We start from the raw sequence: 13252 nt of genomic DNA, 5'->3' as shown, positions 1-13252 counted from the left end.
TGATATGCTGGGATTTTCACACAGTCTCTAGAATTTACTGAATGGCGCCAACAACAAAAAACATCCAGTGAGCAGCAGATCTGTGGACAGAAACGCCTTGTTGATGAGAGAGGTCAACAGAGAATGGCAGATTGGTTTGAACTGACAAAGTCTACGGTAACTCAGATAACCACTCTCTACAATTGTAGTGAGAAGAATATCATCACAGAATGTTACTCTGAGATTGCTCTGTACAATTGTGGTGAGAAGAATAGCATCTCAGAATGCTATTCTGAGATGTGAGTTGGCGCTGTTTTGGTGGCACGAGGAGGACCAACACAATGTTAGGCAGGTGGTTTTAATGTATGTGGTTGCTTTTCAGCAAGAAGAATCTGGAAAGCTTATTGGCATAATGATTGAAGCCAAAAAGAGGCAAATCCGTGAGGATTAATTTAGTAGAAGATTTGCATTCTGGGGCGAAGATTAGTTTTCCAGCAGAACAATGACCTGTAGAAAACAACAAAAACTATTATTTATTATTTTAGAAAGACCAAGCAAGGCACCAGACTTGAATCCAAATGAAATCTTTTTTAAATTTGGGAGAAATTTTTATTTGAACAGTGTGCAAACATTTAATTTCAATAGCTTAAAGAGACGTACTAAGATTGCAATTTCTGTTAAAGGACTGTCGGGGTGAGAAAAAGTCTTACCCTGGACAAACAAATGTTTTTGAATAAAAAATATTTTCAGTTAATAAATGGGTTGAATTCACATTATTGAAAAAAGAAAAATGGTGTAAAATTTCTGAATCACTGAGATCAAATAGCCTGTTGTACTATAGTTACACAAACAATTTATGACCTTTAGGTTAATACACATATATTATAATACAAACTATTATGGCACAATAAATTAGCAAAAAACAATTAATGGCAGAACAAATGACTACAGAAGAGCCCCTCTCATAAAAGAATGAGAGAACACATTAGCAGAAGGCATCAGATATGCTGGATGATTCGTCACCACAAAGAAGTAATTTATATTCTCTTACGGAGTAGCTGACTTGTTGCCACAGATTGGTAAATGAAAAGCCGCAGTTAATTATGGTGAGAGGTTCTCTTACCTATAATTTTCCTATGTGCAATGACATTCCTGAATGCCAATTAAAAATGTGTGGGTAAAACTCAATTTTATGGATAAAATCTTTTAATAAATCAATATGATTTATTATCTTTTGAATATATAATTCAAGATGTCTAAATCCCTTGAGGCTTTAGGTTGCACATTTAACAACTTGAATTAGAAAAATAAGTAATAGAAAACAGGTGTACCCATTATAAAAAGTATGTTTAACAACTAAAATTTGTATTATTTGTACCTACATTACGAGCTGTACAGAGTGTGTAACTGCTTTAAAGTTAAATACTGTTAATCAATGGTGTTAAATGACTAGTATTGAGAATTTGCAGAAATTGTGCAAATTATTTTAATTAAACTACCAAAGAGAACAAATGTGAACAGTTAAACCATAACAGAGGTGCATTTGGAATATAATTTGCAAATATTTATTTTAATAAGTAATCTCTTACAATGTCACAACACATATGCACAATAATTTTGATGCAGCACAGTTCAGAAAAGTTCGATTTAAGAGCTTATTTTAATGTGTGCATCACCACTGTTGTGTTTTAAACTATCAAAGTTGAAAGTTTTTAAACTTTGTTAAAGATGAAAGGAGTCATTTCTGTGCTCCAAACACAAAAACATTTGTTTTCAAATGACTTTCTGAATACGCCCCGTCTTCTGTTGATCAAACAAACAGATAGTCCCGCCCCCAACTCAAGCCATTGGTTGAGTCAGTATTATTGTGTCAGTATGGACGCGTCACTCAAAGCAATCTGAGGAATTTTTATAGCGCCACAGAGTTTACAGTTGTCACTGTATATTAAGCTGGGATATGGAAAAAGTATTTTTAACACATAAAGAGTTACAAACTTTAAGATTTAATACGGAGCAAAACTACTATAAAAAAATATCAATTAGAAATGTCTTAAAATGAGATGCAGAGACAGGACCTGTTTTAAAAATTTTAATTAGATGTAGTACAGAGTCTTTTTTTTACATAATTATCTTCTGAGGATTAATCTAAGGGTATAATTACAGCTCTCCTGGGTCACACATGAGGGGGTTACTTGGCTGGTTTATCCCCAGACTCCAGCTTGGGTGTGTCTTTGGGCTCCCGGTATGCAGGAAATGCTTCCCATGGACTGTTCAAGTCAAACTTACGAAACTCCTGTGCAAGCTCGACAGGTTCAGCCACAACCCGCTTCACTTCATCATCATAACGTACCTTACAGACAGAGAAAAACAAGGTGATGAAAACTTTTATATAGCTATGATTTCACATAACTTCACAGGAATGGTTAAATTGCTAACTCATCATAATTGCTCTGTATATAGTCCTATGGACATACAGTAACAAGGAAAACATTCTTGAAAGATGTCAATCATTAGGCAGTCGCAGACTGACTTAAAGGAATAGTTCATCCAAAACTGTAAATTCTCAAATCATTTATTCATCCTCATGCCATCCCAGATGTGTTTGACTTTCTTTCTTCTACAGAAAACAAAGACATTTTTTAGAAGAATATTTCAGCTCTGTAGGTCCATACAATGCAAGTGAGTGGTGACCAAAATTTGTAAACTCCAAAAAGGATATAAAGACAGCATAAAAATAATCCAGATAACTTTAGTTTAATCCATGTCTCCTAAAGCAATCCCATCGATTTTGGGTGAAAATAGACCAAAATTGCTGTCATTGCAGACTTTGCAATCTCTAGACACGATCATGATTTCAAGCTAGATTACACTTCCTAGTGCTTGATGCTTGTACAGAGTGCAAGATGGTGCTAGGAAGTGTAATCAAGCTTGAAATCATGATCGCCAAGGAAACTGATGTCAAAAGTTATATTTTGGTCTTTTTCTTTATACAAAATTGCTTCAGAGGACATGGAATTAAACCATTGGAATTACTTTTATGCTGCCTTTATATGCTTTTTTGAGCTTCAAAGCCTTGGTCACCATTCATGGAGCTACAGAGGTCTTTGAATAAAAATCTTTGTGTTCAGCAGAAGAAAGTCATACACATCTGCAATGACATGAGGGTGAGAAAATGGGAGAATTTTCATTTTTGGATGAACTATCCCTTTAATGTTCAGTGCATCAAGATCAGAAATTAAGGGGGCTCAGGGCAAAAATTCCAATATGTGGTGGCAAAAAATGCCCTCGTAATGTAACATCTGATATAGTTTTTAATATTTTATTATAGTCCTCGTTATACTTCTTATTAAATAAAATATGAATTAACGTCTATTTAATTCTTGGGGTAAGAGGGAATCATTCTAAATCTTTAGAATGTGTATAAAAGAATTTATAAAATTCAAGTATTTGACATATGTTTGAATAACAATAATATTTTGAATGGTTAAAAAAAAAGCCCTCATAAAAGAAAAAAATGACACTGAACAATCAAATCCACCAGGCAAATATTGCCCCTTCATGTAAAAGTTAATTTCTTACACTGCAGTGCATTTACCTCCACATATCCAGACAAAGGAAAGTCTTTCCTGAATGGATGACCCTCGAATCCATAATCTGTTAAGATACGTCTTAGGTCTGGATGATTTGCGAAGAAAACTCCAAACATGTCCCAAACCTGTTTTAAAACATTTCAGAGTGACACAACAATGCCTTTAACATTTTCATAAAATAGACATCTCTTACAGCTGTAACAACATGACATCCCCTCCATCAACTCATCACCCTTCTAGCCTCTTTTTCAGTCCCTGCAGCTGCTATTTCCCAACACTTTTTTTATATGCTGCATACAGCCTACTCACACCGTGATAGGCCTGGCAGCAATATCTGGATATTTTCTACTTCTCAAGGGATGATCCATGATCTTATAGATGACTGACACCCACAGCCACAATCTGAGAGACTGCAGAAGTGTGTAGTAGTGCAGGGGCTTCACTCGGAAAAGGAGTTCCTCTTCATCTTTATACTTGATGGGGAATAAAGGGGGTAATGGGATATGGGAAACAATGCAAATTGGACGCAACCTAATGTCTCCTGCATGAGCACATTCTGAGCTATGGCTCCAAAAATCCCTCTTTTTGTTTGTCTGTAGTGTACAAATATACAGTTGAAGTCAGCAGTCTACATACACATTAGCCAAATACATTTAAACTCAGTTTTTCACAATTCCTGACATTTAATCGTAGAAAACATTCCCTGTCTTAGGTCAGTTAGGATCACTACTTTATTTTAAGAATGTGAAATGTCAGAATAATAGTAGAGAGAATAATTTATTTCAGCTTTTATTTCTTTCATCACATTCCCAGTGGGTCAGAAGTTTACATGCTCTTTGTTAGTATTTGGTAACATTGTCTTTAAATTGTTTAATTTGGGTCAGACATTTTGGGTAGCTTTCCACAAGCTTCTCACAATAAGTAGCTGGAATTTTGGCCCATTCCTCCAGACAGAACTGGTGTAACTGAGTCAGGTTTGTAGGCCTTCTTGCTCACACACGCTTTTTCAGTTATGCCCACAAATTTTCTATCAGATTGAGGTCAGGGCTTTGTGATGGCCACTCCAATACCTTTGGACTTTGTTGTCCTTAAGCAAAACTTTTGAAGTACGCTTGGGTTCTTTGTCCATTTGGAAGACACATTTGCGAGCAAGCTTTAACTTCCACATAATTTTCCTTCCTCATGATGCCATCTATTTTGTGAAGTGCACCAGTCCCTCCTGCAGCAAAGCACCCCAACAACATGATTCTGCCACCCCCATGCTTCACGGTTGGGATGGTGTTTTTCGACTTTCAAGCTTCACCCTTTTTCTTCCAAACATGACGATGGTCGTTATGGCCAAACAGTTACATTTTTGTTTCATCAGACCAGAGGACATTTCTCCAAAAAGTAAGATCTTTGTCCCCATGTGCACTTGCAAACTGTAGTCTGACTTTAAGGCGGTTTTGGAGCAGTGGCTTCTTCCTTGCTGAGCAGCCTTTCAGGTTATGTCGATATAGGACTCATTATCCTCCAGCATCTTCACAAGATCCTTTGCTGTTGTTCTGGGATTGATTTGCACTTTTCGCACCAATCTACGTTCATCTCTAGGAGACAGAATGCGTCTCTTTCCTGAGCGGTATGATGGCTGCGTGGTCCCATGGTGTTTATACTTGTGTACTATTGTTTGTACAGATGAACGTGGTACCTTCAGGCATTTGAAATTACTCCCAAGGATGAACCAGACTTGTGGAAGTCCACAATTTTTTTTTCTGAGGTCTTGGCTGATTTCTTTTGATTTTCCCATGATGTCAAGCAAAGAAGAACTGAGTTTGAAGGTAGGCCTTAAAATACATCCACAGGTACACCTCCAATCCAGTACACCTAACCTGTCAGAAGCTAATTGGCTAATTGTCTAAAGGATTGACATTATTTTCTGGAACTTGTCAAGCTGCTTAAAGGCACAGTTAACTTAATGTATGAAAACTTCTAACCCACTGGAATTGTGATATAGTCAATTAAAAGTGAAAATCTGTGGAGTGGTTAAAAAAATAGTTTTAATGACTTCAACCTAAGTGTATGTAAACTTCTGACACCAACTGTAACTAAAAATGTGTTTATGAAACCTCCATCTAATTCCAGTGGGACACATACCTCTCTCTCATACCAGTTAGCTGCCTGGTGCACAGGGACAGAGGATTCAACAGGAGTGAGCTCATCAGTGTAGGTCTTCACTCGGATACGAGAGTTATAGCGCAGTGAGAGCAGATTATACACAAGCTGAAAAGGAAAAATGGGAATCATCTAGGTTGTAATCTTTTGTAGAGAATACAATTCCAAGAGTGTTTAATAAAAGGATGCATGCTTTCCATACTATTAACATTTCCTTTAGTGGGTGCCCATCCAGTCTGTCAAAGTATGTATATTTGGCTGCATTTAGCAAATAATGTTAAAACAGCAAAGTATCACCCTTAAAAATATATATATATTTATACATACATCGATTAGCCACACATTAAAACCACCTGCCTAATATTGTGTTGGTCCCCCTTGTGCCGCCAAAACAGCACCAACCCGCATCTCAGAGTAACATTCTGTGATGATATTCTTCTCACTACAATTGTAGAGAGCGGTTATCTGAGTTACCGTAGACTTTGTCAGTTCGAACCAGTCTGGCCATTCTCTGTTGACCTCTCTCATCAACAAAGCATTTCCATCTGCAGAACTGCCGCTCACTGAATGTTTTTTGTTTCTGGCACCATTCTGAGTAAATTCTAGAGACTGTTGTGTGTGAAAATCCAAGGAGATCAACAGTTACAGAAATACTCAAACCAGCCCATCTGGCACCAACAATCATTCATGCGATTATCTATTCAGCCAATCGTGTGGCAGCAGTGCAGTGCATAAAATCATGCAGATATGGGTCAGGAGCTTCAGTTAATGGTCACATCAACCATAAGAATAGAGAAACAATTTGATCTCAGTGATTTGGACCGTGGCATGATTGTTGGTGCCAGATGGGCTGGTTTGAGTATTTCTGTAACTGCTGATCTCCTGGGATTTTCACACACAACAGTCTCTAGAATTTACTCCGAATGGTGCCAAAAACAAAAAACATCCAGTGAGCGGCAGTTCTGTGGATGGAAACGCCTTGTTGATGAGAGAGATCAACAGAGAATGGCCAGACTGGTTCGAACTGACAAAGTCTACGGTTTTACACAACAGTAGGCAGGTGGTTTTAATGTTGTGGCTGATCGGTCTAAATAGATGGAAAAATCTAAGTGTAGTAACAAAGTAATTGCAAATAATCCCGACGGCAACAAATGCAGGTTACAGAAATAGCATGTTTCCAGCAAAACTTGAATGAAACCTAGTTTGAGGTTTACCACACAAGTAAAGGTACTCTCATTCGTATGCTCATATGTATGCTTAACAGTATACTGTTGTCGTAAAAAATATAAGAGCTTCAAACATAAGTATAACAAACATCTGGTGTTTATTCTCACATATTCATATTTTTTACCAAGGACCCATTCAAATCATATTGGAACTTTCCTAGTTAAGACTCATGCATGCTCACCTCAAAACGGTACTGCCTTGTCGGGACATCCACAGCTGTAAGGTCAATCATGTTGCGGAACTGAGCATTTGTGTGATCCCTCAAGAAGGTGAGAACAGGTATAATCCCATCTGGGTGGATCATTACCTCCAGCTCATTATAGCTGGTCACCTGGGATAAAGATAAAAGACTTTAAATGAGAGAACCAAAACCATTAATTAACCATTAAAATGAGAGAAACATTAAATGTCTGCAATGCTTTGAAAAATCAAAGCCGGAGAATGAATTTACCTGAACTTGCTGCACATATTTGGGAAGTATCTCTGCAATATATTCTCCAAATTCTGACAGCTGAGTGTGAGTGACTGGATCCTTCGGCCTTACAGTAGCTAATGTGTGAGAAAAGAACATAAATATGCACACACTAAAAAAAAAAAACACGTCCCGTTAACAAAAAAGACAGAATTCCCCAAATATACTCACGCCTGGTCTCAGTTGTCGTTGTTCTGGTCTGGACAAACGCAGCGCTCTGTTTAGCGACTATGTGAGAGATGGAGAGAAATGATTGTTAGAGTGTTATTATGTCCGACAGGATTCAAACAAATCTTAAAGTGACATCTCTCAATGGCCAAACGACGCAAAATGTATTCTACCTCAAAATGTGATTTCATGACCTTAGAGAACTTTTCACGAATTAAAAGAAGCACTGTTGCCAGTATATCGGAAGAAGACTGTAAATTTAACTATAGTGTCATATAAACGTTCAGTGTGTTTGTTCTGCTCGTTCATACGAGGAAAGGTCAAACGCGAGCAAAAGCCTAGAAACAGGCGATCTGCTTGTTTGTCTCACGCAACGACAATAATGATTAATCGAATAAACTGAGCATGTTGAGCCGATACATTTTATCCTTGTTTATTTCTTACCGTTTAGACTTCTGCTTAAACCGCTGCGGACAAATCTCACCAAGGAGGCCGCCATCTTTCCTCCCACACTGCGTCCTTACTCGCGAGATTGAACAACGCTGAAGTTATTTCATAACGCAGTACTGCCATCTTCAGACGATACACACATGCCGTCTTGTGAATGGCCGCTCACTCCTTAGGAGTATTACTCCTTTATATATATATGTGTGTGTGTGTGTGTGTGTGTTTGTGTGTGTGTGTGTGTGTGTGGATGTAATGCACCACGATCCCCATACATTATATCCTATGCTCTAGTCCTGTATTCTTTAAAAAGTTTAAAACAGCCATATATGTCTGAGAATCTCTCAAACTCTTTCCCAAGAGGTCCGTAACATTTACTGGTCTATCCTTTATATTATTAAAAAGACTACTACGTTGATCATTATAGTTGTTACATTTAAAAAAAAAATACATGCTCTACTGTTTCTAAAACATCACATTCATCACACATACCATTTTCATGCTTCCCTATTATTGCAAGTGTTTAATTTAATCCTGTGTGTCCCAATCTTAATCTAGAGATCATTACTTCTTCCTTTCTATACCTTCCATAATATTGTTCTTTTCCTACTAATTTTGCAATATTATAATACCATCTCCCTGTGCTGCAATTTCCCCACCTTTGTTGCCATAAATTTACTAGTTTCTTTATAATCACTGATTTTACCTCACTACTTTAATATCCACCAAGTTTTTCTTTAATGCGTTTTTGCAAACTTATCAGCTGTTTCATTCCCAACTATCCCAATGTGTGCCGGTATCCAAAAAAAGGACACTGTTATACCCTCTGCTTTCAATCTGTACAATAATGTATCGATTTCCATCAGTAGATCTTCTCTGTCAGTTCTCGTAGACATTATACTTTTAAGAGCTGACGACGAATCCGAACAAATTACAGTCCTAATTGGCTTAGTCTGTTCAATCCATTGTAGCCCTGCTATTATAACAATTAACTCTGTGGAATATACAGACAATTTATCAGTTATTCTTAAACTTATTTTTGTCTTAAATCTCGGAATATATACTCCTATACCAACTTTTTGATTAAATGGATCAAACATCTGCAAACATCTGCATAAAAGAGTACAATTTTTCTCTCATAAAAACATTGATTTCATTACTACTACTATACCCTACTTCTGCTTTTTCCTGGGCCTCTAATAATCTAATTTCAAAAATAGGTTCAGGAAAGTTCCATACTGGCACACCATGTAATGGCATATTAGGGCAGATGACTTCATTCTCCAGACCACAATCCTTGACCCACTGTTCATACTTCCATCCAAGGCTATTTCCTCCATAATTTTTGTATTCCCGGCAATCTTTTAAACTGCATGTGTGATGATTGTTGTCACTTCCTTGCAAGTTAACCCAATACATCATAGCTAGTTTTTCCCTTCTTAGGTCTAATGGCATCTCCCCCATTTCAACCCTGATGACATCTAAAGGGGTTGATCTTATTGCTCCACAACAGATTCTGGGTGCTCTAGACTGTAAATTATCCAATTTCTTCAATTCTGATTTAGATCCAGCCCCATACACTGCACACCCATAGTCTATACTAGAAAGTATTAAGGCTCGATATACATGTAACAGTGAACTCTTGCTGGCTCCCCATTCATACTTGGCTATTGAAGACATGCAGTTTATTATACCTTTACATTTGTATTCAGTTTTCTTAATATGTCTCTTCCATGATAATTTCTCATCAAAGATTAATCCAAGATGCTTAAATTCTGTCACTCTTTCCAGTGGTTGATCATATAATTTCAGAATCATTTGTTCCATTTTCTTTGTAAAAATCATACATTGAGTCTTTGGTACTGAAAATTTGAATCCCCAATCTATTGACCATTCTTCAACTTCACTTAGTGTTTCTCGTATTCCTTTAACTACATTTCTTAAATTCCTACCTCTTTTCCATACTGCTCCATCATCGGCATATAATGCCTTTCCAATATTTGGTTTAACTTTTTCAAATATATCATTAATCATTAAATTAAATTAAATTGGACTGATGACACTTCCTTGTGGAGTCCCATTCATAATATCATACGGTGCTGACATTTCTTCCCCTATTCTTACCTGGAATGTACGTTCATATAGAAATCTAATATCCAGTTATACATTCTCTCCCCTATTCCATGTTTATTTAGTTTAATTAAAAGTCCTTCCTTCCAAAAAGTGTTGTATGCTTTTTCAATATCAAAGAAAACTGCAACTAGGTATTCACTCATTAGAAGTGCTTTATTTTATTTTTTTTGCATCATTTTCAAATAATATCAGAGCATCCATTGTAGATCTCTTTTTCCTAAAACCACTCTGATCTGGTGATAATATTTCTTTTTTTTTCTCCAAAAAGTAATTCAACCTTCTAACTATCATTTTCTCCATTACTTAACATTACTTAATTGGTTTATAGCTGTTAGATTTTGTTGCATCTTTCCCTGGTTTAACTATTGGTATCACTATTGCACTTTTCCAATCTTTGGGTAAAGTACTTTCATTCCATACATGATTATATAAATCCAGTAATTCTTTAATGGCTATCTCTGGTAAGTTTTTTATCATACTGTAACTGACCATGTCTCTCCCTGATGTTGTATTCCTTGAATTGTTAATGGGTATTTTTAAATCAAAAGAATTAAAATCTTCATCCATGTTGTTATCTACTCCTTGTTTTTTCATACGGACATTCTTTTACTTATTTCTTGTCTTCTTTTTAAAAACGTATCATCCAATTTTTCAATACTGTGGATTTAGCGAAGGTTGTAGCTAAGACTTCTGCTTTTTCCTTATTTGTAATGACCATTTTCCCTTTCTCTTCTATTACAGGGATCTGCTTATAGTTATTAATACCAGTCATTTTCCTAATCATTCTCCATACCACATGCATTTCAGTCTCTCTCCCAATTGTATTGCAGAACTCTTGCCATGCTTTTCTTTTTGCATTTTTAATTATCCTTCTTGCAATTGCCCTTTTCTTTTGATACTCTACGGTTGTATCTTGAGTTATTAATCTTTTTAAAATTCAAAATGCCTTATTTCTTTCTCTAATTGACACTGTGCATTCTTCTGACCACCATGGTACACTTTTCTTTTTCTTTCTATTATCTTTTATTAAAGGAATAGACTGTTTTGCTGCAAAGATAATTCCTTCTACTATTTTATTATATTTTTCCTCAACACTTCCTTCCAATTTCATATTATTGAAATTTTCTTCACACAACATATACAATTCCTTCCATTTTGCCTGTTTAAATCTCCATCTTTCACATTGATTAATATTTTGCTTTTGTACTTTATTTTGAATTTCACATATTACTGGCCAATGATCACTGCCCATATTATCTTCATGCACTGTCCAAGTACATTTACCAGCTAATGCTGCTGACATTATTGTGAGATCTAAACATGACGTGCTACCTCTTGTTATATCCATTTGTGGCAGCAGGGGCATGGTCAAGCATCTCTCCGGAGAGAGAGAAAGCGGTAAGGGCGCTTACACCTGAGCTAAATTATGTCTAACACCTGTCTCTAATTTCAGTGAGCACGGGGAGAGCGGCATAAATAGAGACACACCGCAAATAGAAGGGAGAGAGAGCTTGGGCACGACAGAGCCGAACAAGAAGCAAAGAGTTTTTATTACAAATGATGAGAGTTTATTTTGTGGAACGGTGTATGATTGTAGGTTAACTTAGTGCATAACGCCAAGACTGTGAGACTGTAATTTTGTGCTGCAGAGAGAGAAAATAAATCCTTACCTGAACCAGGAAAGCTGCTTCTCGCCTCCTCCTTACACCATTCTTGTTGGCTTCCTATCATTCAAACAAACCAGTGAATGTTCTTCTATAAATTCTTCTATTATTTCCCCGTTATTATCAGTGTTTTTACTACCCCATAAACCATTATGTGCATTAAAATCCCCACACATAATAATTTTGCCCTGTGTGTCACTCATCACCTCTTTTAAAATAGTATTACTTATTTCTTTACATGGATTATAAAAATTTATAATTCTGATTACTTCATTACCATTATTTCTATATGTATGTATTCTGCATTTCTATTTTTATATATTCTTTTATAAATGTTGCAGACCCTCCACCTCTGCCATTTTCTCTGTCTTTCCTCTTTACTACATATCCATTGATCTTAAATTCCAAGGAGCTCTTTAACCACGTCTCTTGGATACAAATAATATCTGGTGTTTTTCCCATTTCTGTGATATGTTTTTTAAATAATTGCCCATTTGCTATTAAGCTCCTGGCATTCCAATGTAATAGTAGGAAAGACATTATAGGATTATGTATTGTTACTCTGAGTCATGTCCAAAGCAACAGTTCCTTCTTTCGCTTTTAAAATCTCATGGACTTCTTCAGCTGAAATTCCTGTTAACTTTAGGAATTTATTAGCACATCCTACAATTATCTTTAACTTGTCCGACTTCCTTTCTACTTGCGCTGTACCATTTGCACAAATAACTGCCACAAAATCAATTTTGTCCATCACAAACAGAACATCTGATTAATTTCTTGCAGGATTTACATTATTCTGGATGGAAGATTCCACATTGATTCCTTGCACATTCAGTCTCTTTGTTTCTGCTATGCCTTTTATCTTACGGGTAGCTTCTGCATATGTTATATTTTGCACTGTCTTTATTTTTTGTATTTCCCGAGCTTCTTGTTGTATGGGGCATCCTGCATACACAGCGCTATGGCCTCCCCCACAGTTACAACATTTGATCTCTGTTCCATCCTCACACTTGCCATACTCATGTTCTCCTCCACATTTTGCACAGCGCATTTTCCCTTTACAGGTATTCTAGTTTTATCGCCTATTTCTGTGCATACTACCTTTCCTCCTGCTAGTGTTTTCATTTTAAGAATCTTTTGTTTCTGCTTCTTGTCCTTGCATTTGATCATTATTCTTCCATTACTGAGACAGGATACAGCTTTCACAATTCCTATCTCTTTCTCAATTGCTTTTGATAGTTTAACAGGATGCTTTTGTTGTTCTGATTGTTTAGCAAAAGTAACATTCACTCTGATTTCTCTTTCTACCATCTCCTTACCGGCTTAATTTCTTATATTTCTCAGTTTATTAATTGTTTGCTCACAATCACGCTCAGATCCATCACCCATGCTGCTTTTCTTTTTCCTTTTAGTATATCTTACTT

At 36.4% G+C, this 13252-nt stretch overlaps 1 protein-coding gene across 1 annotated transcript; it reads right to left on the bottom strand.

Moving 5' to 3' along the window:
* Positions 1-2053: 2053 nt before the first annotated feature.
* Positions 2054-8137, bottom strand: LOC127414680 (NADH dehydrogenase [ubiquinone] iron-sulfur protein 3, mitochondrial-like). The gene is made up of 7 exons (XM_051652869.1): positions 8032-8137; positions 7591-7647; positions 7399-7496; positions 7129-7278; positions 5703-5828; positions 3575-3694; positions 2054-2329 (listed from the first exon to the last, which is right to left on the bottom strand). The coding sequence occupies exons 1-7, from the start codon at positions 8084-8086 to the stop codon at positions 2168-2170; spliced, it is 768 nt and encodes a 255-aa protein (XP_051508829.1). The 5' UTR covers positions 8087-8137; the 3' UTR covers positions 2054-2167.
* Positions 8138-13252: the final 5115 nt, after the last annotated feature.

The sequence above is a fragment of the Myxocyprinus asiaticus genome, chromosome 2, assembly GCF_019703515.2.
Source record: "Myxocyprinus asiaticus isolate MX2 ecotype Aquarium Trade chromosome 2, UBuf_Myxa_2, whole genome shotgun sequence".
NCBI lineage: Eukaryota > Metazoa > Chordata > Actinopteri > Cypriniformes > Catostomidae > Myxocyprinus > Myxocyprinus asiaticus.
The sequence above is the reverse complement of the archived record's forward strand: the minus strand, read 5'-3'. Positions and strand labels throughout refer to the sequence as shown.